General features: G+C 40.3%; 2 protein-coding genes and 1 pseudogene across 3 annotated transcripts in view; 2 read left to right on the forward strand and 1 right to left on the reverse strand.

Moving 5' to 3' along the window:
* LOC311297404 (olfactory receptor 52D1-like) overlaps positions 1-23,749 on the forward strand; it is a gene marked incomplete at both ends in the record, with an annotated part of 283,003 nt that overhangs the window by 230,757 nt on the left and 28,497 nt on the right. The window lies entirely within an intron of this gene.
* On the forward strand, positions 15,523-16,455 carry LOC311296891 (olfactory receptor 4B13-like; annotated as a pseudogene). The gene has a single exon. The product of its transcript is annotated as an olfactory receptor 4B13-like (transcript).
* Positions 22,275-23,264, reverse strand: LOC311296537 (olfactory receptor 52K1-like; the record flags this gene model as incomplete). Its single annotated transcript, XM_084418366.1, has 1 exon — positions 22,275-23,264. The coding sequence occupies one exon, from the start codon at positions 23,262-23,264 to the stop codon at positions 22,275-22,277; it is 990 nt and encodes a 329-aa protein (XP_084274492.1).

Genomic DNA, 23,749 nt, shown 5'->3' on the forward strand with positions numbered 1-23,749 from the left:
TTAATATCGTGCAGTTATTATAAAGTGTTACCGGCAAGGGTCTTAACATTAGCATTAAAATCCGGCTTGTACCACTACACTCACTATCTTCTGAGCGTGTGTCCCCCTTCCTCCTTTCACATAATGATATGATCATAGTCTGTCCTCCCATGTGATTGGCCGCATGGTGTACCCATCCAAATAAAGTCCCGCCCCAAATAAATAAAGATTTGGCTCTCCCCAACAGCATCGGGTCTTCTTGTTCGCTACAAAGAATTGGCTCTTAGAGCCGGCTCGTTCACGAATGACACATCACTAGTTTACTGCTTTTTCAGTTTTATAAATTGGTTCAAGATGAAGAACTTGCTATTGGTAGATTTCACCTTGACACATATGCTCCCTCCACATTTACAAAACAATTATCCTGCAAATTATTCTTCATTGTTTGTCCCTTCACATATTGTTATTTTTAATTGACAATGGTTCATATCTCTAACAACAATTGCTGGGGCCTCTGGGTGTTGCTGCAGCAGCATGTAAATACATACAGTACATATTAAATACCAATGGTATACAGCTGGTGGCTTTAAAAAAATAAAATATAAATAACCATGTTAGTGTGCATAGTAAGGACAGCTAAATACTATATATTTTCTTTAACTGTCAGGAGAAAGCAAACCACGAGCCAGGGCCTACACACAACAGCTCAGAAGCGCCTGAACATACAGCGTCAATGGCAAGCTTCAGCTAAGTTCTTTCAAGTCCCCCAAATTATATTATTTTATAATGAATAATAATGATTATTTTAAAACACAACCAACACCATCATATCACCTTTTTCTCTTTGTTCATCTGGCTGTTATAACTCAGGTATAACAGCCAAACAAAATCTAAAGTTAATGACTTAAGGGTCAACAGACCAAATAAAGGAAACACTGATCACCATAATGGTAGCATACCAATCACAGTTTTCTCCTTCAGTAATTCTGCTTGTTACCATCAGGTGTCTTCAATAATGCTCAATCATCACACAATTAATCACTTAATTATCTCATTAACTTTAACACTGCTTCAGTGTTACTTATAACACTCTGAGTGTGGACTCATATAAACACTGAGAGTGTTAATTTAGCACTGGGGATTTTGTCTCAATCTCTTGCAACCAGCTGCCAGTTTTTTACCGTAAACTTTAGTTCAATGCCGTAAAACATAAATATGTCTACCGTATTTTTTTACGGTAAAGTACTGTCAACCACAGCTGCCAGTTTTTTACCGTAAATTTTAGTTAAATGATGTAAAAAAAAATTGCTTGATCACTCTCTCCTCTCCACCTATAGCTGGTGTGTGGCGAGCACACTGGCGTGTTGTACTATGGCTGCCGTCGCATACGCATGGCATACCCATGCACACTAGTGGTGGTTAAGGAGAAACCCCTAACATGATTGTAAAGTGCTTTGGGTGTACAGTGGTACAAATAGGAAATGTGCTATATAAATATTTTCTTTAAATACCTCGTTCATTCATTCTTTCATTCATTCATTCATTCATTTATAATCACTCAGGTGAAAACATACAATATAAATATATTTCAGGTACATTTTTATTCATTTGGAATTTCTAAGGGTGCTAATAACTGTGGCACATGTTTTGGAGAAAAAAGTGTTTTTACAAAAGAAATCCTGTAATTTTGCTTCAATTTAACATGTGATTTTAGATGTTAGATCAATTAAGATTAAAGTTTAAATAAAGGTTCAATTTATTAGAGATAGATTCAAGCTAAGGAGCACACAACATTAATAGGCCGTAGTTTATCAGCAAATGATGTAACAAAGAAAAACATGTTATTAACAGGTCATTACTTTTTCCACTCTCAATATTGTCCCTTGGCCATCACAGGAAAACATCTTCTACACCACATATTCCAGAGGGCCAAGATAAATTGAGCTTCAGGTTTAATTAGACATTGCAACACTTTGATTAAGTCCCTTTGGTCAAGGCCAGTCCCAGCGAGGCTTATGTTGGCTTATGGCTTATGTTGTAAATAAAGAAGATTTCATCATATCAATGGAAGGTCAAGCACATGACACAGAGATGACAATGAAAAGAGTGGTGACAACAGTGCACATGACAACAGTGGCGGAAAATTAAGAAAATTAATTCCTAGTTAAAGAATGTACAATCCAAGGTGACATAAAAAGTTCAAATTTAAAAGTTTATTTCGAATCATGTTAATATAAATGCAGATGTTAGTGTGTCCCGTGTATTGGATATTGTATTATCTTTTGCCAAACATATTCGTAATCTAAACAATTTTACCATTATTGAGTGAAGCTTCTCATGCTCTCATGTCATTTTGATTATCTATTACTTCTATTCCAAATAAAACACTCCAAATAAAATGCTATTGTCTTTTGAGGCACAAATATATGTTTTTTCTTCATCTTTGAGAGGATGCTGTCTAAACGGATATACAGGGAATCTTGCATAAAATGGAAGATTATTACAGAATAATGGCTTGCTGTAAACAAGTTTTAATGAATAATTAACCTCCTTAGATTTTTTCACTTAAGCCTTTATTAACCTGATATTAATGTGCATGCAATCAGCCTGTCAGGGCTATCAGAACTACCAAGTCGTTACGTAGAAGGGCGAGGAGCATTCAGCCACCTCGTACCTTTCAGAAATTTAATCACCAGGTCATTCCTTCCAACCGGGTGATTATCGACTTGACTATGATTAACCATTATAGCAGCCACATACATTTTTAGTGTAGAAGGTGCACAGCCACCGCTCTTGCGCTTTCCACTTATGAGCATATAGGCGCCTGGTAGAAGGGGCCTGTGCCTCCTTTTGGTGCTACCAAACAGGGCCCGATGCAGGATTTTCACAACAGAGGAAATTAATTAGTGATGGGAAGTCCGGCTCTTTTCAAAGATTCGGCTCTTCTGGCTGGGCTCCCTGAGAAGAGCCGGCTCTTACGGCTCCCAAATGGCTCTTCATTTAGTATCACTCGGAGCTTTCTATTTTAGCCAAATTTAGCAATTGTGAATGATTTGAGTTGGTAAGCAATTTTTTATTCAGTATTTTCATAAAAGCCTTATTTTTATGCATTTTTTTGTTACAAAAAATACACAGTTACTATTTTACATTTTAATAAATCTTTAATTGGACAATTGGACAGAACCACCGCAACTACAGCAAACAAATAAAATAAATAAAGGCTAAAGTCTTAACATTAAGTCTTTAGTGCAGGTTGGCATTCAGAAATATCAGATGCCTCAGCTTGGATGGGCTGATGCGATTTCTCCTCTCTGTGATTATTTGTCCTGTTTTTGAGAAGACTCTCTCTGAGGTGACCGATGTTGGGACAATGCAGAGTCTTCCTGCCATCACCTTAAGCAGGCGTGGGTAGACTGAATCCTTGCCCTCCACCAGTTCAGTGGGCCTTCAGCTCTATGGATGAGGGGCTCCTCAAGATACTTATGGTTCCTTTAAACCCACCCCTGCTCCAACTATTTCCTCTTGGCTCTCTGATGGAGGAGCTGACAGGTTGCTGGGGTTGCATCTTGATGCTGCTGCAGTTATACTTTGAAATGCCTCATCCAAAGCTATGTTGTCGCTAAATGCTAACTTTTTAAACCGTGGGTCCAGTGCAGTGGTTTTGGAAAGCACAGTGTAGTACTCTAGAAATTTTCTGTCAGTGGATGAACAAAGAGTGGTGGCCAGCTCCTTTACTTTATCAATTGTTACACTCCATTGGTGGTGGGCTGTTAAACCACTGCAGACCCTTGCAGAGAGGAAGCATTTTGGAGGCTGTGACATAGAAAAAGAGAAAATGGCAAATATGAAAATAAGACTTTGTTTGTTATGTGATACATTGCTCTTTTTACAATGTCTGTTATAAATAGTGTATTTACTTCAATCTCTAGCTGTAAGTAAAAACAAAAAATTTCAAGGTACCTTTCTGCACTTATCTCCACAGTCACCTCCTCAAAGGGCTCCAGAACGGTGCAGACCTTGTTCATTGTCTCCCATTCCTCTTGACTGAGAGTATCAACAGGAGCTTTGATGACAGCCAGGGAAGAGATGGTGGCATCTTTTGACTCAAGGATGCGTTTCAACATATAAAATGTTGAGTTCCACCTTGTAGCACACTCCTGTTTGGGCCTTAGCTCTGGCATCCCCATCTAGCATTGTGTGGATTTCAGCTTCTCTGTGGCAACCGTGCTTTTGTGGAAAAACTCTACAATAGCCTTCACCTTGTCCACCGTTGGTTTCACCACCTTCAGTGCATCTTTAACCCCCGGCTATCTCCCCGATAGGCTCCAGTGTTTCCCCTACAATGTATTAAGTAGCGGCGCAGCGCCGCCGCTGGATTTTCAGCGCCGCTGCAAAATATTCACATGATCAGTAATATCACGAGTCCCGACATTCACTTACACACGTTGTCATAAGGGGCCGTTCACATGCAAATATTTCAAATGTGGGCGCGCGGAAAGCGCACTCATAATAGAAGCGACGCGGCGACAGACACAACGACACCACGACAGACGCCACGGGAGAGTGAGCAAGCGTTTGTGGAAAGGAGAGAGCGGTACGAACTTTTCTCCGTTGAAGTCTATGGGGTCGCTGTGTCCATTTTTTTACTGTCTATGGAAAATCTGCCGTCCCGCCCTTCCGTGTTCGGCGATCAGGTTTCATTCTCACGCAGCTTGTTTAGTAACTTAACGAGCGGGTCTTTTCCGCTCCGTGTTTGCGCCGCGCTCTCCGTTCCGTGTGTGTGAGTGTGTGTCGGCGCACTGCGCTCTCTGCTCAAAGTTCCGCTCTGTGTTTGCGCTGCGCGTTCTGCTCCTTAACGGCCCAAACGCTCCGATCATGTAGGCTACCGATCACGCACTGGAAAACCAAAGTCCGCTCAAATAACGTGAAACTTCTCAGTAGTGGACTTCTGTTTGCTGGGCAACAATGGTAAAATGACCTGCTCTGATCACATGCTCTGGTAATAATTGAGCTTTGTATGACTATACTTTATTTTGATAATTAGTCAAAAAATAAATCTGTTAAATCTGAGTATGTTGCATAGAACTGAATGAAGAATAATATACTGATGTTTTATATTTTAATATAGGGCTATTTTCTGTCCAATTTGTGTGGACATTTTTCTTTTTTCCCCCTTTTTTTGTGTGTTGTTTAATTTAATTAGTGATTCTATATTTAAATATTGATGATTACAAGTTTGGGGGAAATGCGATTAATTGCGATTAATCACAGCAAATTGTCTTTCTTACATTTGAGCCCCTGCCCCCCTGATGAACTCTTTGAACGTCCCTGGAGGTTAGTGAAGTAAAATAGGCTATGCAAGCTAGTCACCTTTTAAACTAATGAAAAGTTTCATTTGGATTTTAATGTTCAAAATATCTACAGGATAAAATAAATGAAAGTACTGGTTACATGATGATGTATCTAAGTGCGAAAGTGTGTTACAGAAAAAAAGATCAGTAGTGCAGATGAGGGAGGAAAGAGTTTCATTTTTCCACTATAAATTTCTACCTTACATCTGAAAATTAACACAAAAGAAAAACATGAATAATCCTGTCCTAATCCTGTTTGTGACCAGTTCAAGGTACATGCTGCAATAATCATGCCTTCAGTTGATGGTATGTCAAATTTGTATGTCTCAATGTCCATTTCTATCCACAAAACTTGCCAGAAGTCATGGTTTAAGGGGTTATAAAAAAATAAATAAAAAAAAATCTTGCTACCATAATATGTGAGCAACAAGAATGTACATGTCTGCATTTTTGAGAGAATAATGTTTATGCGTGGTTATTGAAAAAACTAAAAACTAAAGTTTCTGAAATAAGGCCATAAAACACATACTAAATATGTGCCAATAAGACTTTTGTCTAATAGATGTCATTGCCTAGTGTTTTTTCTTCAAAATGATGTGAAAATCACCCTGCCTAATCATTCACATAACACAATACATTGATTTGAATTTTGCAAAGCACTTTCTGTTTGGAAAGGCAATATGCGGAGTGGGCGTCACAGATCATGCATATTTAGTGGTTCACACCTTAGGAGACAATGGGGCCTGCATACTTAATTAGCCATTCATTCAGGTGAGTCACTGAGCCACAAGAATGCAAGAGCAACAGTTGGAAGCATCTCAATTCTTTTTTATTTTTCCACATATTGTGCTTGCAATTTGGCCTATAATATCCAAGGAAAACATGTCTAGTAATTGTGCACTTAATTCTCATACTGTATTTTCAGTTTTGGAACATTTATCCTCTCCCCAAATTTGTCACTAATAAAACACAATAAAAATTATTTAAAGAAAAGGCTTATATTTACCTTTTAATAGTTTGTTTACATCTACCTTGTAAATATATATTTTTATTAAAAAGGTTACAATTACAACAACAATTCAAGTGTAATCTTTCTTTGTAAAAACTAAAGTATACATTTTATCATACATATTTCAAAGTTAAGGATTTGATTGATTATTTGATTACTTTATTTTTGACAAAACATACTATATTTAACATGAGCAAATATTGGCAAACAAAAGCTTATTTGAGTTGGCAGATATTTTATAGTAAAAATTAGGGGTGTAACGATTCATCAACTACATCGATGTATCGATTCATATTCTTAATGATCCAACTACATCGATCTGTGCTCGGCAAGTTATATCGATCTACATTTACATTTACATTTATTCATTTAGCTGACGCTTTTATCCAAAGCGACTTACAATTGCTATATATGTCAGAGGTCGCACGCCTCTGGAGCAACTAGGGGTTAAGTGTCTTGCTCAGGGACACATTGGTGTCTCACAGTGGATTCGAACCCGGGTCTCTCACACCAAAGGCAAGTGTCTTATCCATTGCGCCACACCACCCCTTCGATCTAGACATATATCGATCTAACATCGTTTTAAAAGGTAATGAATCGATTGTATCGATACTATGAAATAACGCATTGGATTTAAGCACGTCAGACTTTATAAGGATGTTTTTTTCTTAGCACTTTTAATGATAAAGGCGTTAAACGTTAGACATGATCGCCATGCGTGACGCGCCAGCAGCAGCGCGAAGACAACAAGCAGCGCAAAGTCTCTCACCTCAGAAAGACGGACTTTCCTGTCCTCTCAGCCGCTGTACTGGAGTAGCGCGCACTCTTCAATTGCACGCGCAAATGCGCGGGCGCGCTGCAGGCTTATATCGTTTCACTAGCCTATATATAAAGCACAAAATAAACTACAAGCATGCAACGTCGTTACGTTTTAAATTAGAAAAAAACGTGTTGTCCAGGTTCAGTATCTGCGGTCAGATGATGTTGTCAGGCTATATGTCAGTGTCATTATTCTATCGTTATTTTCATAACTTGTAACGAAATAAAGTCTCTCACCTCAGAAAAACGAAATCTCATGTCCTGTCATCGTTATACTGTGCTCGTAGCGTGCACTCTTTAATTGCAGGCACATAATTAATTGATACCTGATTGATTCCCTTTCAAGAATTTTTGGCTAAAAAGTCACTGAATCGATTTCAAGTCACTGAATCGTTTCGGATCGTATCGTTCTAAATGAACCAATATCGTCCTTGAATCGTATCGACAACCACGAATCGCGATACGAATCGAATCGTTGTTAAAACGAATCGTTACACCCCTAGTAAAAATGTATAATCTATCCAAAACTAATCAACGAAATGTTGTCTTTCATATGTCTGTAACATAGGTCTTTCATTTTTATTATAAGAAATATAAATGTTAATTTGCAGTTTAATACGTTGCTTATACAAATACATTTTATTTCAACATATTTCAGTCGATTTTTACTCAGTATAGCAATACAGTTTGCTAAAACCGAAACATTCATTCACAAACAGAAACGCCTGACTGTAACATTGTTTTTATGAAATATTAGGGCATATAAATGTTAATTTTCAGTTTAATACGTTGCTTATACAAATAGCCTACATTTTATTTCAACATATTTCTGTCGATTTTTACTCAGCTCAGTATAGCAATACAGTTTGCTAAAACATCATCATTCATTCACACAGAGACGCAATTTAAATTTAAACTGTCTTTTTGCGAGCTGTGGTAAACAGCGCGCATCTCTGCGGCTGCCGTTCATTCATTCACAGAAACGCGATTAACTTGAGAAGGAAAAAAAACTTACTACAGTATTCGGATCCTCTCTCCTGCAATACCCGCACTCTGAGGTAGATTTTCCATTATTATTATTCCTCACAGCGCTGCCAGATGGTGTAAACACGTAGGCTACAATGATATGATTAAACTTGTGTTTCCTCGAGCTGATAAGGGGGCGTTCACAGGTTTGCCTCAGTAATTTGCGTTTGAATAGCGCGCGCTCTCCGTGGGCGGAGTCACATTACCTTTGAATGAGCTCTAATTAGCTCAACTGGAATCACTCTCTTTTAATACAGATTTCACAAGATGAGAATATTTGTTTTTTAAATAAATTACCTCATTTTAAAGAAGAGAATTCAAGCTTCATGCCTGTGTGACTGTATGCCTGTTTGACTCAGTATTCGCTGAGTTATTGTTCATTTTCGGACGCGTTTCAGAATGGTCTTCACTGACAGAGAGAAGGCAGAACTCGCATCACGTTTATTTTTCTTTATTTGGCAAAAAGCACAACAGTTTGTTTTTATTGTGAGTATACACAAAAATAATACACATTTAACAGAATCGATTGATGTATGAAACTTGCTTGTAATATCAAAGTCAACAGAGCAAAATTAATTTCTTTTGAACTGAACTGAAAAAAATCCAGCAAAACGCGCGGGCGCGTTTGTCGACCTCAGAGGGTTAACCCTCTGAAATAAGACCACAAAACTCATGCAAAATATGTGCCCACAAGACTTTTGACTAATGGATGTTGTCTCTTCGAGTTCTAGCTTCAAAATTATGTGAAAATAGTCTTGCTTTATCGTTCACAAAAAAAAATACATTGATTTAAATGGTGTAAAACAGGTTTTGCTTGGAAAGCCAATATGCGAGGGGGAGGAGTAGTTTACACCTTAGATTACCCAGTCCCACCCACTCTGCATAATGACTCTGCATAATTAGCCATTCATTCAGGTGTGACACTGACTGAGCCACAATGCAAGGATAAAATATATATTTTGAAGAAGACTTATATTGACCATTTAAGATTTTGCTTACATCTATCTTGTAAATATGTTTTGCTATTTTATTAAAAAGGTTACAATTACAACAATAATTACAATTTCAGCAATATTTCTGCAAAAAAGTACTCTTTCTTTGTAAAAAAAAAAAAGATTATAGGCCTACATTTTATCATATGTATTCATTAGTTTGAATATAGCCAACATTGGAACATCTTAGTCTATGACTTTATTTTTGACAAAATAGTTTTTTTTATATATATATATATATATATATATATATATATATATGAGCAGAAAAGCTTATTTGATGTGACAGTCTATTCTACAGTAAAAACCGTACCCAAATCTAGTCAACAAAATGTTGTCTTTCATACTTCGCCTGACTGTAACGTTGTTTTTATGAAATATTAGGGCATAGCCTATAAATGTTAATTTGCAGTTTAATACGTTGCTTATACAAATACATTTTATTTCAACATATTTCAGTCGATTTTTACTCATCTCAGTAGGCTATAGAAAAGCAGTTTATTCTTTCACACACAGACGCGCGATTCATATTTAGGCTAAACAGTCTTTACAAATATGTACCCTTCATTCATCTCACAGAAACGCGATTCATATTTAGGCTAAACAGTCTTTACAAATATGTACCCTTCATTCATCTCACAGAAACGCGATTCATATTTAGGCTAAACAGTCTTTACAAATATGTACCCTTCATTCATCTCACAGAAACGCAATTCATATTATAGAAACGCGATTCATCTTTTTGTTTACATAGGCCTAACGTTATTCCATAATGTTATTCCACATTAACACTTGAGAAAGGATAACTTAGTCTACCTCACTCCTCAGCGGGATCTGCTCCTCATATTGCTCCTCATATCAGCACGGAAACTTTTCTCCATACGGTAGGATATATTATGCCTCTTTGTTTACAGCTGATGTGGGCGTTTCACAGACTGAAATGGTTCTCAGAATTTGCGCTTGAATAGCACGCGCTCTCCGGGGCGTGGTCAAATTACTTTTGAATGGCTCATAATGAGCTCGACTGGAGTCGCTCTCTTTTTATACAGATTACAGAAGCTGATAATATTTGTTTTTTATATAAATTACTTAATTTAAAAGCTGCAATCTCAAGCTTTATGCCCGTGGGTCTGTTTGCCTGTTTGACTGAATTTTCGCGGAGTTATAGATCATTTTCGAACGCATTTCAAATGGGAGTTTACTGACAGAGAGAAGGCAGAAATAGCATCATGTTAATTTTTCTTTATTTGTCAAAAAGCAAAACACTTTATTTTTATTGTGAGTATACAGAAAAAAAAATAGAAACTGAACAGGATCGATTGATGTATTACACGAAAATGAAAGATCAAAATTAACAGAGCATTTTGTGTTTATTTTTCATTGCTAAAAAAAAAACGAGCAAAACGCGCAGGCGCGTTTTTGGTCCCCAGAGGGTTAATGTCTCTTGGTTTTTTGGATTTTTTGCCTGTTCGGATTACTGGATTACTGGATTACTGGATTACTCTTTTGCCTCTGACCCCTGCCTGTTTGGTTTGTTTGTTTGTTTGTTTATTTGTTTGTTTGGAAGGCCTACCTGTGTTTTGACCTATTGCCTGTATATTGGATTACGTGTCTGGATGGCCCCTTAATTAAAGCTGCATTTGGATCTCAACCTTCGCATCTCAGAGCAGTTCGTAACAGTTATACATCATTCAATCCTGTTAAGTGTCTTAATACACTGTTTTGTGTGTATACTCACGATAAAAACAAAGTGTTGTGCTTTTTGCCAAATAAAGAAAAATAAACATGATGCGAGTTCTGCCTTCTCTCTGTCAGTGAAGTCCATTCTGAAACGCAACCAAAAATGAACTATAATTTAGCGAATACTCAGTCAAACAGGCATACAGACACACGTGCATGAAGCTTGAATTCTCTTCTTTTAAATGAAGTAATTTATATAAAAAACAAATATTCTCAGTTTATGTAATCTGTATGAAAAGAGTGAGATGTCAGTCGTTCTCATCTCAGCTCATTAAGTTTTAATGTGACCCCGCCCATAGAGAGCGCGTGCTATTCAAACGCAAATAATCCGAGGCGATGCATGCAAACGTGTCAACGCCCACATAAGCTCGAGAAAACACACTGCGAGTTTAATCAGACTCATGTACTTCACGAGGCTGTGATGAATAATACTATCTTAATAATAATCCTGTGGAAAATTTACCTCAGAACTACCTTAATTTCAAGGAGCAATGGATCCATCTGAGGAATAGGTAAGTTCTTTATTCTCAAGTGCTTTGTTCTAATCGCAATATGGAATAGTGTCTGTAAACGCAAAAAGAATGTTTAAATATGAATCGCGTTTCTGTGTGTGAATAAATGAACGGTACAGATGTGCGCTGTTGTGTAGCCTACTACAGCTCGCAAAAAGACTCATCTCTTCTTCCCCTCCTTGAACTGCCACCTTACCGTGGTGGAGGGGTTTGAGTACCCGAATGAACCTAGGAGCTATGTTGTCTGGGGCTATATGCCCCTGGTAGGGTCTCCCAAGGCAAATAGGTCCTAGGCGACGGGTCAGACTAAGAGCGGTTCAAAAACCCTTATGATGACAAAAAAAATGAGGACCGTGACGTCGCCCGGTATGGCGCAGCCGGGGCCCCACCCTGGAGCCAGGCCCGGGGTTGGGGCTGGTATGCGAGCGCCTGGTGGTCGGGCCTCCCCCCATGGGGTCCGGCCGGGCTCAGCCCGAAGGAGCGACGTGGGGCCACCCTCCCGTGGACCCACCACCTACAGGAGGGACCGTAAGGGGCCGGTGCTAAGTGGATCGGGTGGCAGTCGAAGGCGGGGGCCTAGACAACCCGATCCCTGGACGTGGAATCTAGCTCTAGGGACATGGAATGTCACCTCTCTGGCGGGGAAGGAGCCTGAGGTTGTGCGTGAGGTTCAGAGATTCCGACTAGAGATAGTTGGGATCACCTCTACGCACGGCTTGGGCTCTGGAACCACACTTCTCGAGAGAGGATGGACTCTTCACCACTCTGGAGTTGCCCATGGTGAGAGGCGGCAGGCTGGTGTGGGTTTGCTTATAGCCCCCCAGCTCAGCCGCCATGTGTTGGAGTTCACCCCGGTGAACGAGAGGGTCGCTTCCCTACGCCTTCGGGTTGGGGATAGGTATCTCACTGTCGTTTGTGCTTACGGGCCGAACGGCAGTGCAGAGTACCCGGCCTTCTTGGAGTCTCTGGGAAGGGTGCTGGAAAGTGCTCCGACTGGGGACTCCGTCGTTCTACTGGGGGACTTCAACGCCCACGTGGGCAGCGACAGTGACACCTGGAGGGGCGTGATTGGGAGGAACGGCCCCCCTGATCTGAACCCGAGTGGTGTTCTGTTATTGGACTTCTGTGCTAGTTACAGCTTGTCCATAACGAACACCATGTTCAAGCATAAGGGTGTCCATCAGTGCACATGGCACCAGGACACCCTAGGCCGGAGGTCGATGATCGACTTTGTGGTCGTTTCATCCGACCTCCGGCCGTATGTCTTGGACACTCGGGTGAAGAGAGGGGCGGAGCTGTCAACTGATCACCACCTGGTGGTGAGTTGGATCCGATGGCGGGGGAGGAAGCTGGACAGACTCGGCAGACCCAAACGTACTGTGAGGGTCTGTTGGGAACGTTTGGCCGAATCTCCTGTCAGAGAGATCTTCAACTCCCACCTCCGGCAGAGCTTCGACCAGATCCCGAGGGAGTCTGGAGATATTGAGTCCGAGTGGACCATGTTCTCCACCTCCATTGTCAACGCGGCCACTCGGAGCTGTGGCCGTAAGGTCTCCTGTCGAGGCGGCAATCCCCGAACCCGGTGGTGGACACCGGAAGTAAGGGATGCCGTCAAGCTGAAGAAGGAGTCCTATCGGGCCTGGCTGGCTTGTGGGACTCCTGAGGCAGCTGATGGGTACCGACGGGCCAAGCGGACTGCAGCCCGGGTGGTTGTGGAGGCAAAAACTCGGGCCTGGGAGGAGTTCGGTGAGGCCATGGAGAAGGACTATCGGTCGGCCTCGAAGAGATTCTGGCAAACCGTCCGGCGCCTCAGGAGGGGGAAGCAGTGCCCTACCAACGCTGTTTACAGTGGAGGTGGGAAGCTGTTGACCTCGACTGGGGATATCACCGGACGGTGGAAGGAATACTTTGAGGATCTCCTCAATCCCGCCGTCACGTCTTCCATTGAGGAAGCAGAGGCTGAGGGCTCGGAGGCGGACTCGTCCATCACTCAAGCTGAAGTCACCGAGGTAGTCAAGAAACTCCTCGGTGGCAAGGCACCGGGGGTGGATGAGATCCGCCCTGAGTACCTCAAGTCTCTGGATGTTGTGGGGCTGTCTTGGCTGACACGCCTCTGCAACATCGCGTGGCGGTCGGGGACAGTACCTTTGGACTGGCAGACCGGGGTGGTGGTCCCTCTTTTCAAGAAGGGGGATCGGAGGGTGTGCTCCAACTATAGGGGGATCACACTTCTCAGCCTCCCTGGGAAAGTCTATGCCAGGGTACTGGAGAGGAGAATCCGGCCGATAGTAGAACCTCGGATTCAGGAGGAACAGTGTGGTTTTCGTCCCGGTCGTGGAACACTGGACCAGCTCTATACCCTCTACAGGGTGCTGGAGGGCTCATGGGAGTTTGCCCAACCAATCCACATGTGCTTTGTGGATTTGGAGAAGGCATTCGACTGTGTCCCTCGCGGCGGCCTGTGGAGGGTGCTCCGGGAGTATGGGGTCCGGGGCCCTTTGCTAAGGGCTATCCGGTCCCTGTACGACCGGAGCAGGAGCTTGGTTCGTATTGCCAGCAGTAAGTCAGACTTGTTCCCGGTGCGTGTTGGACTCCGGCAGGGCTGCCCTTTGTCGCCGGTTCTGTTCATAATTTTTATGGACAGAATTTCTAGGCGCAGCCAGGGGCCGGAGGGGGTCAGGTTTGGGGACCACACGATTTCATCTCTGCTCTTTGCAGATGATGTTGTCGTGCTGGCCTCATCAAACCAGGACCTCCAGCATGCACTGGGACGGTTTGCAGCCGAGTGTGAAGCGGCTGGGATGAAAATCAGCACCTCCAAGTCCGAGGCCATGGTTCTCAGTCGGAAAAGGGTGGTTTGCCCGCTTCAGGTTGGTGGAGAGCTCCTGCCTCAAGTGGAGGAGTTTAAGTATCTTGGGGTCTTGTTCACGAGTGAGGGAAGGATGGAACGGGAGATTGACAGGCGGATCGGTGCAGCTTCTGCAGTAATGCGGTCCCTGTACCGGTCTGTCGTGGTGAAAAAGGAGCTAAGCCGCAAGGCGAAGCTCTCGATTTACCAGTCAATCTACGTTCCTACTCTCACCTATGGTCATGAGCTGTGGGTCATGACCGAAAGGACAAGATCCCGGATACAAGCGGCCGAAATGAGCTTTCTCCGCAGGGTGGCTGGGCGATCCCTTAGAGATAGGGTGAGAAGCTCGGTCACTCGGGAGGAGCTCAGAGTAGAGCCGCTGCTCCTCCACATCGAGAGGGGTCAGTTGAGGTGGCTCGGGCATCTTTTCCGGATGCCTCCTGGACGCCTTCCCGGGAAGGTGTTCCGGGCATGTCCCACCGGGAGGAGACCCCGGGGAAGACCTAGGACACGCTGGAGAGACTATGTCTCCCGGCTGGCCTGGGAACGCCTCGGTGTCCCCCCGGAAGAGCTGGAGGAAGTGTCTAGGGAGAGGGAAGTCTGGGCATCCCTGCTTAGACTGCTGCCCCCGCGACCCGGCCCCGGATAAGCGGTAGAAGATGGATGGATGGATGGATGGTTTCTGTGTGTGAATAAATGAACGGTACAGATGTGCGCTGTTGTGTAGCCTACTACAGCTCGCAAAAAGACTGTTAAATTAAATATGAATCGCGTTTCTGTGTGTGAATGAATGAACAGCTTTTACCAAACTATATTGCTATACTGAGATGAGTAAAAATCAACTGAAATAGGCTATGTTGAAATAAAATGTCTTTGTATACGTATTAATCATCAATCATAAGAGCCCAACTAATGGAATCACTAATCACTGTTATGGTGACATCAAATTAAACACATTAGAGTTAAACCCCTATTAATTCTCAATAACAACTTCTGTAGACGTCTGACAGAAATAAAGTCAATCTGGTTGCAGCTTTTGACATATTCTTAATGCTGGTTTACATGTTTTGAAATTCTATTGACAATCCGCTCCCTTCACATCTTCTCATTATCAGTGATTTTTTTATTGTAATGATTGTAATTTCTCTTTATTTAGGTGCTAATTTATAAATCAAATGGCATCCTCAGTATATACTGATTCTCTGATCAACTGTTAAATATTTCATTTAAATATCTGTCATCCATGGGTAATTTATCTAATTTCACAACCATTATATTGGCTGCTTACATTGATATTGGGAATATTAAGTATTTATGTTTCATTGTTTTGATCTTGTTGTTTGTTGCAATCATAGTGGCAAATCAATTAATTATTGGAATAATATGCAAGGAGAAGTCCTTGCATGAACCTATGTAAGTTTTTTTTTTTTATACAGTTTGTCTATAAATGAACTTTATGGCTGTATTGCTTTAATCCCATCCCTTTTAAGTAATATGCTACTGTCAAAGATCCCAGAAGTTTCACTCACCCTTTGTCATGCTCAAATATTTGCTTTATACACTTATGGATCAGTAGAATTCTGTAATTTAGCAATCATGTCTTATGACAGGTATGTAGCCATCTGTTACTCGTTGGAATATCACAGAATCATGTCTCCTGCCAGGACAGTTACATTGATCGATCTGGGGTGGTCAATATCAATTATCAAATTCTCCATTACTTTATCAGTGAATGTACAGTTAAAGTTGTGTGGAAATGTACTGGACAAAGTATGGTGTGACAACTACATGCTTGTGAAACTGGCATGCTCGGACACCACAGCAAACAACATCTCTGGCATAATCGGTACCACTGTGACCATTGTTGATCCTCTGGCATTCATTTTGTTCTCGTATACAAACATTTTTAGAGTTTGCCTAAAGTCCACAAGAGAAAAGACCCAAAAGGCTTTAAGCACATGTACTCCTCACCTTATCTCACTACTGAATTACTCCGTTGGCTGTTCATTTGAAATAATTCAAAGCAGATTTGATAAGGTTCCTATGTTCCTACGTGTGATTCTTTCAATTTATTTTCTGATGTGTCCGCCACTCATCAATCCTATCATGTATGGTATGAGACTTTCTAAAATAAAAAACTGCACTTAAAAATGTATTTACCCCAGGAACCACATAAAACATGTATCACAATAGTGTCTAAGACAATTGTTTATTGTCACCTATAAGGTAGAAAAATAACTTAGTACTGTAAGTCATGCGCTTTAAAATGTTTTGCATGTGTACAAAAACTGTTGTTTGTATTTGTCCAAATAAGAAAATCTTATAAATTAAGATTATTAAGAATCTGTTATAATGATTGATGATTTCGTAATGTAGAAATACTGTTTAATCTCTGTACAAAAAAGGGCATATTAACTAATTAGTAGTGCTTTTAAAAATGGTTCTTATCTTGCTTCTCTGAATTTATAAAAAAATAAATGTTCTTTGTTGCTTCTCATTGTGTTTCACTAATGCTTATGAATTTTTTAGACCACAGAACAACTTGAAAAACATGATACAAATGCTAGTCTTTAGAGGTGCATTGTGTAATATGTAGGAGGATCTGTTGACAGAAATGCAATATCATATACATAACCATGGTTTCAGTGGTGTATAAAGACCTTACAAGATTAACCGTTATGTTTTTATTAGCTTAGAATGAGTCATTTCTATCTACATACACCGCGGGTCCCCTTACATTGAAATGCGCCGACATGTTTCTACAGTGGCCCTGAACGGACAAACGCGTTTCGTCACTATCCCACACAGTAACATTTTGACGTCCCAGATCCGGCCCACATCTGGCACACATTCATAAACAACTCCACAAACAGCATTACCAGCTTCACTTATTACTAACCAGATTGACTTTATTTCTGTCAGGCGTCTACAGAAGTAGTTATTGAGAATTAACAGAGGTTTAACTCTAATGTGTTTCATTTGAAGTCACCATAACAGTGATTAGTGTTTTTATTAGTTGGGCTCTTAACTCTTATTATATATTTGGTGTGTTTGATAAAAACATTTACAGAAGGCTAACAAAGAAAGCTACAATGAAATGACATCAGGTGATGATCTAAGATGACACACAGACATCAACAATCAGCACATGAACCTCAACAATGGTTTTGGTTGTTTTAGTGACTGTGGGAAGGACAATGATGCACTCTTTCTAGTAAACCTAATCTTATTTGTTGCCAAATTCCATATCCATAAATGCAAATTTAGTAATAAAAAAACACTTTTTTCGGTGCTAAAAACTGAAATGGAACAATATATTTCTACCATCTCTTCCATACAAAACAAAAATGCTGTTAAAACTGTGGTTAATTGCACTATGTTTAATGTGTTTATTTGATTAATAATCTTGTGTTTTGCTCAGTGTCTATGTTTTTATTTATTTTGTGTGTATTTCTTTAATGGTGCTCCTTTGATTGTATTGTTGATTATCTTTAATAAAGTATAAAAATAAATAAATAAAAAACTCAACAATGGTGACAATCAACAAAATATTCAGATAATATTATAATATTCAGATAAACTCTGAACATCACAAAAAAGCTACTAAATGACTACTAAATGTCACAACAAAACCAACAGCGAAAAATAAAAGCATAAAAGCATATATTTAAAATATATAGCATATATACTTCTTCACCAACAAAACAACAACCATCAGCAGTCAGTTCTCAGCTCCACACACACAGGAACCAAGACTGACCCCTTCCACAGCCAATAACCCTCTGTCCTCCTTTTCTCCGCTAACCGAGGAAGAAGTATCTACACTTCTCCTCTCCAGTCATCCTACCACCTGCCCTCTAGACCCCATCCCCTCACACCTTCTACAAGCCATCTCTCCCACACTTCTACCAGCACTCACACACATCATCAACACATCCTTCCATACTGGCACCTTCCCTACAGCATTCAAGCAGGCTCGGGTCACTCCACTGCTTAAAAAACCAACACTAAACACATCATTTGTAGAGAACTACAGACCTATCTCTCTCCTACCATTCATTGCGAAAACACTTGAAAGAGCTGTTTTCAACCAAGTAACATCCTTCTTGTCTCTAAACAACCAGCTGGATGTCAACCAATCTGGCTTCAAGAAAGGGCATTCAACTGAGACTGCATTACTGTCGGTCACAGAAGCCCTACGGATTGCAAAAGCTGCTTCCAAATCTTCACTCCTCATTCTCCTGGATCTGTCTGCTGCCTTCGACACTGTAAACCATCAGATCCTTATGTCCTGTCTCTCATCACTGGGCATCACAGGAACTTCACTCGACTGGTTTGAGTCCTATCTCACAGGTAGGTCCTTCAAGGTCGCATGGAGAGGCGAGGTATCCAGAGCACATCAACTGACCACAGGGGTTCCCCAGGGTTCAGTTCTTGGTCCCCTCCTCTTCTCCATCTACACTACATCACTGGGACACATCATACAGGCACACGGTTTTTCCTACCACTGCTATGCTGATGACACACAGCTCTTCCTCTCATTTCAACCAGATGATCCCACAGTAGCTGCACGGGTCTCAAGCTGTCTGGCAGACATCTCCACATGGATGAAGGAACATCACCTGCAGCTCAACCTGGCAAAGACTGAGCTTCTCGTCCTCCCTGCCAACCCATCTCTACAGCACGACTTCACCATCCAGCTTGATTCATCATCGATCCCCCCATCAAGGTCGGTCAGAAATCTGGGAGTAATGTTTGATGACCAGCTGACCTTCACAGATCACATTTCAAAGACAGCTCGATCATGCAGGTTTGCACTGCACAACATCAGGAAGATCAGGCCTTTCCTAACCGAGCACGCAACACAACTTCTCGTCCAGGCCCTGGTCATTTCTAGGCTTGACTACTGCAATGCTCTTCTGGCCGGACTTCCAGCATGTGCAACCAAACCTCTACAGATGATCCAGAATGCTGCAGCCCGTCTTGTCTTCAACGAGCCCAAGAGGGCCCACGTCACTCCTCTGTTCATCTCCCTGCACTGGCTACCTATCGCCGCTCGCATCAAGTTCAAGGCACTGACGCTTGCTTACAGATCTATCACAGGCTCAGCTCCCTCCTACTTTCACTCACTCCTACGAGCCTACATCCCTACCAGACACCTACGATCGATCAACGAACGACGTCTCGTGGTTCCATCACAGAAAGCCACAAAATCACTTTCCAGAACATTCTCATTCACAGTTCCATGCTGGTGGAACACTCTCCCCACCCTCATCCGGAATGCAGAATCCCTGACAACATTAAAAAAACAGCTGAAAACCCATCTCTTCCGTGAGCACTTACCTTCATAAAAAAAAACAAAAAAAAACCACTTATCGGGCTTATGCTACTCTGAATAATGCCTGAATCTCGTATTCTGAGCACTTCTTGCGTTGTTGTTGTTTTTTGCCTCTTCATGATGACTCGCTTAATTTTAGTCCTAATTTGTAAGTCGCTTTGGATAAAAGCGTCTGCTAAATGACTAAATGTAAATGTAAATGTTATAACAAAATAATAGGACAATTCAGCTGCATAATTTATTCATGCTGCAATGCATGCTGGGAGTTTTGTATTATGCTGGTACCCAGCATGCATTGCAGCAAGGCACTTTTGATTGTCACCATAATGGATGGGAACCGAGAACCGGTTCTTCTTCAGAACCGGTGCCCAGTGAATCGATTCCTTGGAACCGTTAGCATGCCTGCTTAACGATTCCGCTTATCGGTTCCGCTCGTTCAAATGTGACACGACGTCACACACGTGCTGCGTTGTTTTGGTTCAGAATGTAGCAAACACTATGAGCAAACATGGCATCGAGGCAGAAGCGCTCTGACCGCGTCCTAACTACATCGCGACGGCGCGACACGTGATAAAAAGTATCATTTTCCATGTTAATCAAAGTTTAACCAGCCGCGACACGCGACGATTCTATTTGAAACGGATCCTATTTTACTGCGACAAAGTGTGGCAATGATAATATCAGGTACTATTTATGTGCTTTATTTAATGTTAAAAGCGTATAATGTGACTGAATATCATTTAGTGCTCCCAGCTTTGTAGCTGTAAAAACAACAATGGATAAGTCACATCAGATCTTGAAATTAAACAAATGGAAACAAAAACGTTCAAAATGTGAAGAAAACCCGTGTATTATTTGATAAAGATTGTTTTAGTAACTCAATAGCCTAATCCAAATGAGCACTGTTAATATTCCAAAAGGCACAAGCTCTTACTTAACTGTTTTCAGTCTGTGTTTTTAGTTTTTATGGCACATAAATGGCAGTTTTATTTATTTTTTTGTCCGGACCAATGAATGTGAAAATGATCAATTTCCTAATCCTAAGGCACTCTTCTTGATAATCTTTCAAGGCACACACTAGCATGCCATGGTTTACTGGTTGAGAAACACTGCCCTAGGCTATAGGTCCCTGGACTTTACTTTGAGAAGTAGCTCACCTACTTTTAGGTTTGTTCTGAGGTTGCTACACATAATTTGTGTATACTCTGTGCTGTGTCTTCTGATCAGATATTAAAGCGAGTTAATACAAACAAATTTGTACTTATTCCCTCACCCAATAAGAATCGATAAGAGAATCGATAAGGAATCGGATCGATAAGCAATATCGATAATGGAATCGGAATCGTTAAATTCTTATCAATTCCCATCCCTAGTCACCATTGTTATTGATTATTATCTATATGTAGATATTTTGTTGTGCTAATTCTTGTTAAAGGTTTCTTACTGATTGTCATAATACTGCTGAATATCATACTGTAGGGTTTGTAATCTAAATTTGTTAATGGCACAAAAGTCTGTCACAGCAGCCAAAACTGACAAAAGATATAAAAGTTAAAAGTGCAACTAAAGGAAACACTAATCACAATTATGGTGTCTTCAACTGAAGCACATTAGAGTTAAACCCCTGTTAATTCTCAATAACAACATATGTAGACGTCTGACAGAAATAAAATCAATCTGGTTAGTAATAAGTGAAGCTGGTAATGCTGTTTGTGGAGTTGTTTAATCCTCCTCTGGTTTAATGTCTTCTTTTCTCTTCAGTTGATTTAATCTAATGCTGTGGCTGGAAGTCAGTTGTAGTTCTTGTTTTTCTGCTCGTCTCTTTTTCTGTTCTCTTCTTTTCTTCAGTGATTCTGCTTGTTAACAGGCATATTAAGGCTGAGATGACTTTATTAATATACACAGACATATTTAATATACACAGATTTTGTGGTTCAGATAAGGTCCAGTTCTGGTTTATTTCTTTGATTTTTGAGCCATTATGCAACTGTATTTAAAATGCACCTTCTCAAAACAGCATTTGTACCTTTGATAATAATGTTACACAATGATTGTAAGTAAATAACATTAAATGTTAATCAGTGAGTTAATGCATCACATACACTGATATACCTCCAAACGGAGGTTTAATATGTCAGATAACATGACCAAATGTATTTAAATCCAAATATCCAAAAATGGAAAGCCAGGTATGGAGAATAAAAAACAGAAATGCAAAAGGGGTTGCATAAAAAGATGAACAGGTTTGTTTGTAGAATAAACTATCCGAGGTTTGAGTAAATCTGTAAATAATTGTTTAACATTCTTTTTTTCATCTGTGTAAATAGGTGCCTTCTCAAACATTTGAATAACATTTTCTATTTAATTGTTTTTAATAAAACTACAAAAGAAGGAATCTATGTACAGTATGTATATAATAAATATGTAGTTGCTTTTATAAAATGGCTGCAACATCAATATGATAAAATTATGTGAAATTTGTTCTGAAATTCAAGGTAATTTGAAGTGGATTTTTGCATTGACCAATGTATACAAGAGTTGTGTAAATATCAGTTACACATACACAATTTCAGATTTCGACTCTAATGTCATTAAACAATGTACAAAATGTAATATAAGACATTCAAATGTGCAAATGTTCATATAGGCCTTGCCATTTATTTAGTAGAAATAAAAAGTGCATCATTATACCCTTGTTCAGTCTTTAAATTAAAACCAAGTGCAAGTATTTTTCTTTGTAATATTTTTGTGAGGCTATTGCTGATCTCCTTTGTTCTAATTCCATAAATAAGTGGATGTAGAAGTGGAGGGATCAGGATAAAATGAACTGACATAAACACATTAACTTCTTTTGAAAGACTGAAATTAATTCGATTGTATATCACAGAAAAAAGAGAGGCCAATGAAAAATTAATAAAAGTAATCAAGTGTGGTGTGCATGTTTTTAGAGCCTTCTTTCGGGCGTTTGCTGATGCATTCAAAGACACAAATAATATCCGCACATATGATAAGATGACAAAGATTAGAGGTAGAACAACAAAAGCAAGTACCAAACATATGCCATACAGATCTCCCCAGGTATTTTTGGCACAGGAGAGATTAACAACGGCCAAATTGTCACAAAACAACTTGTTTATTGTATACCTGCACATAGGCAACCTTGATGTAAGGTACACCTGTACAGCTAGAGAGCAGATAGGAACACAGTACACAATGAAAAGCAGAAGTCTTATTTTACCCGGAGTCATGATATTGTGATATTGTAGAGGCTTGCAAATTGAAACATACCTGTCATAGGCCATAAGTGTCAGTATTGCATAAGCACATATTGCATAAATATTAATAAAAAAAACTTGCAGAATACAGTCAGTATACAGTATATCTTTCATTTCATCAACAAGATTCTCCATTATTTTAGGAAGTACAGCAGATGATCCGATTAGTCCATTAATAGCTAGGTTGAATAAAAATATATACATGGGCTTATGGAGAGATGTGTCCAAGCAGATCACCAGCATCAGTGTTACATTTGCAAAAACAGTTGTAAGATAGACTGCAAGAGAGATTACAAAAACTCCATAATAAAGAGCACCAGGTGGTCCATAGCTGGTAAAAATCAGAGTGATGTTCAAACTTGGCAGAATCATTTTCCTGATGAAGAGAAAGAAAGGCATTTCACTTTAGAACAAATATGCAGTATACAGTATTAACTGAAGGATTATATTCTGAGATATTTATTTACCTAATGTTTACAGACTCTCTTGTCTTCTGAGGATCTGAGCTGCTGTAGCTTTATACTGTTTTATTCTGCCCACCTCCAGTGGATGTCATCTGCTTAACCCTCTGGGGTCTGAGGTGTTTTGGGGGTCCTTGAGATGTTTTGACATGCCCTGACATTTGTGCTTTTTTTCAGTTGCTTATAAACATAATAATGGCAATGGTGTAATTACACTCTATTCAGCACAAACAAGGCTTCCATAATATGTTAGCAACATTTATTTTTGAGAGAATAGTGTTTATGCATGTGTGGCAGCTTAGACTAGAGGTATACTAAAGATTTAAGAAAGTTACCGACTACGCCACCCGGGGGCCTCTTTCCGGGAAATGCCCTTTAATTAGATAAGGCTCAAAG

The sequence above is a fragment of the Rutilus rutilus genome (assembly GCF_951802725.1).
Source record: "Rutilus rutilus genome assembly, chromosome: 9".
NCBI classification, from domain to species: Eukaryota; Metazoa; Chordata; class Actinopteri; order Cypriniformes; family Leuciscidae; genus Rutilus; species Rutilus rutilus.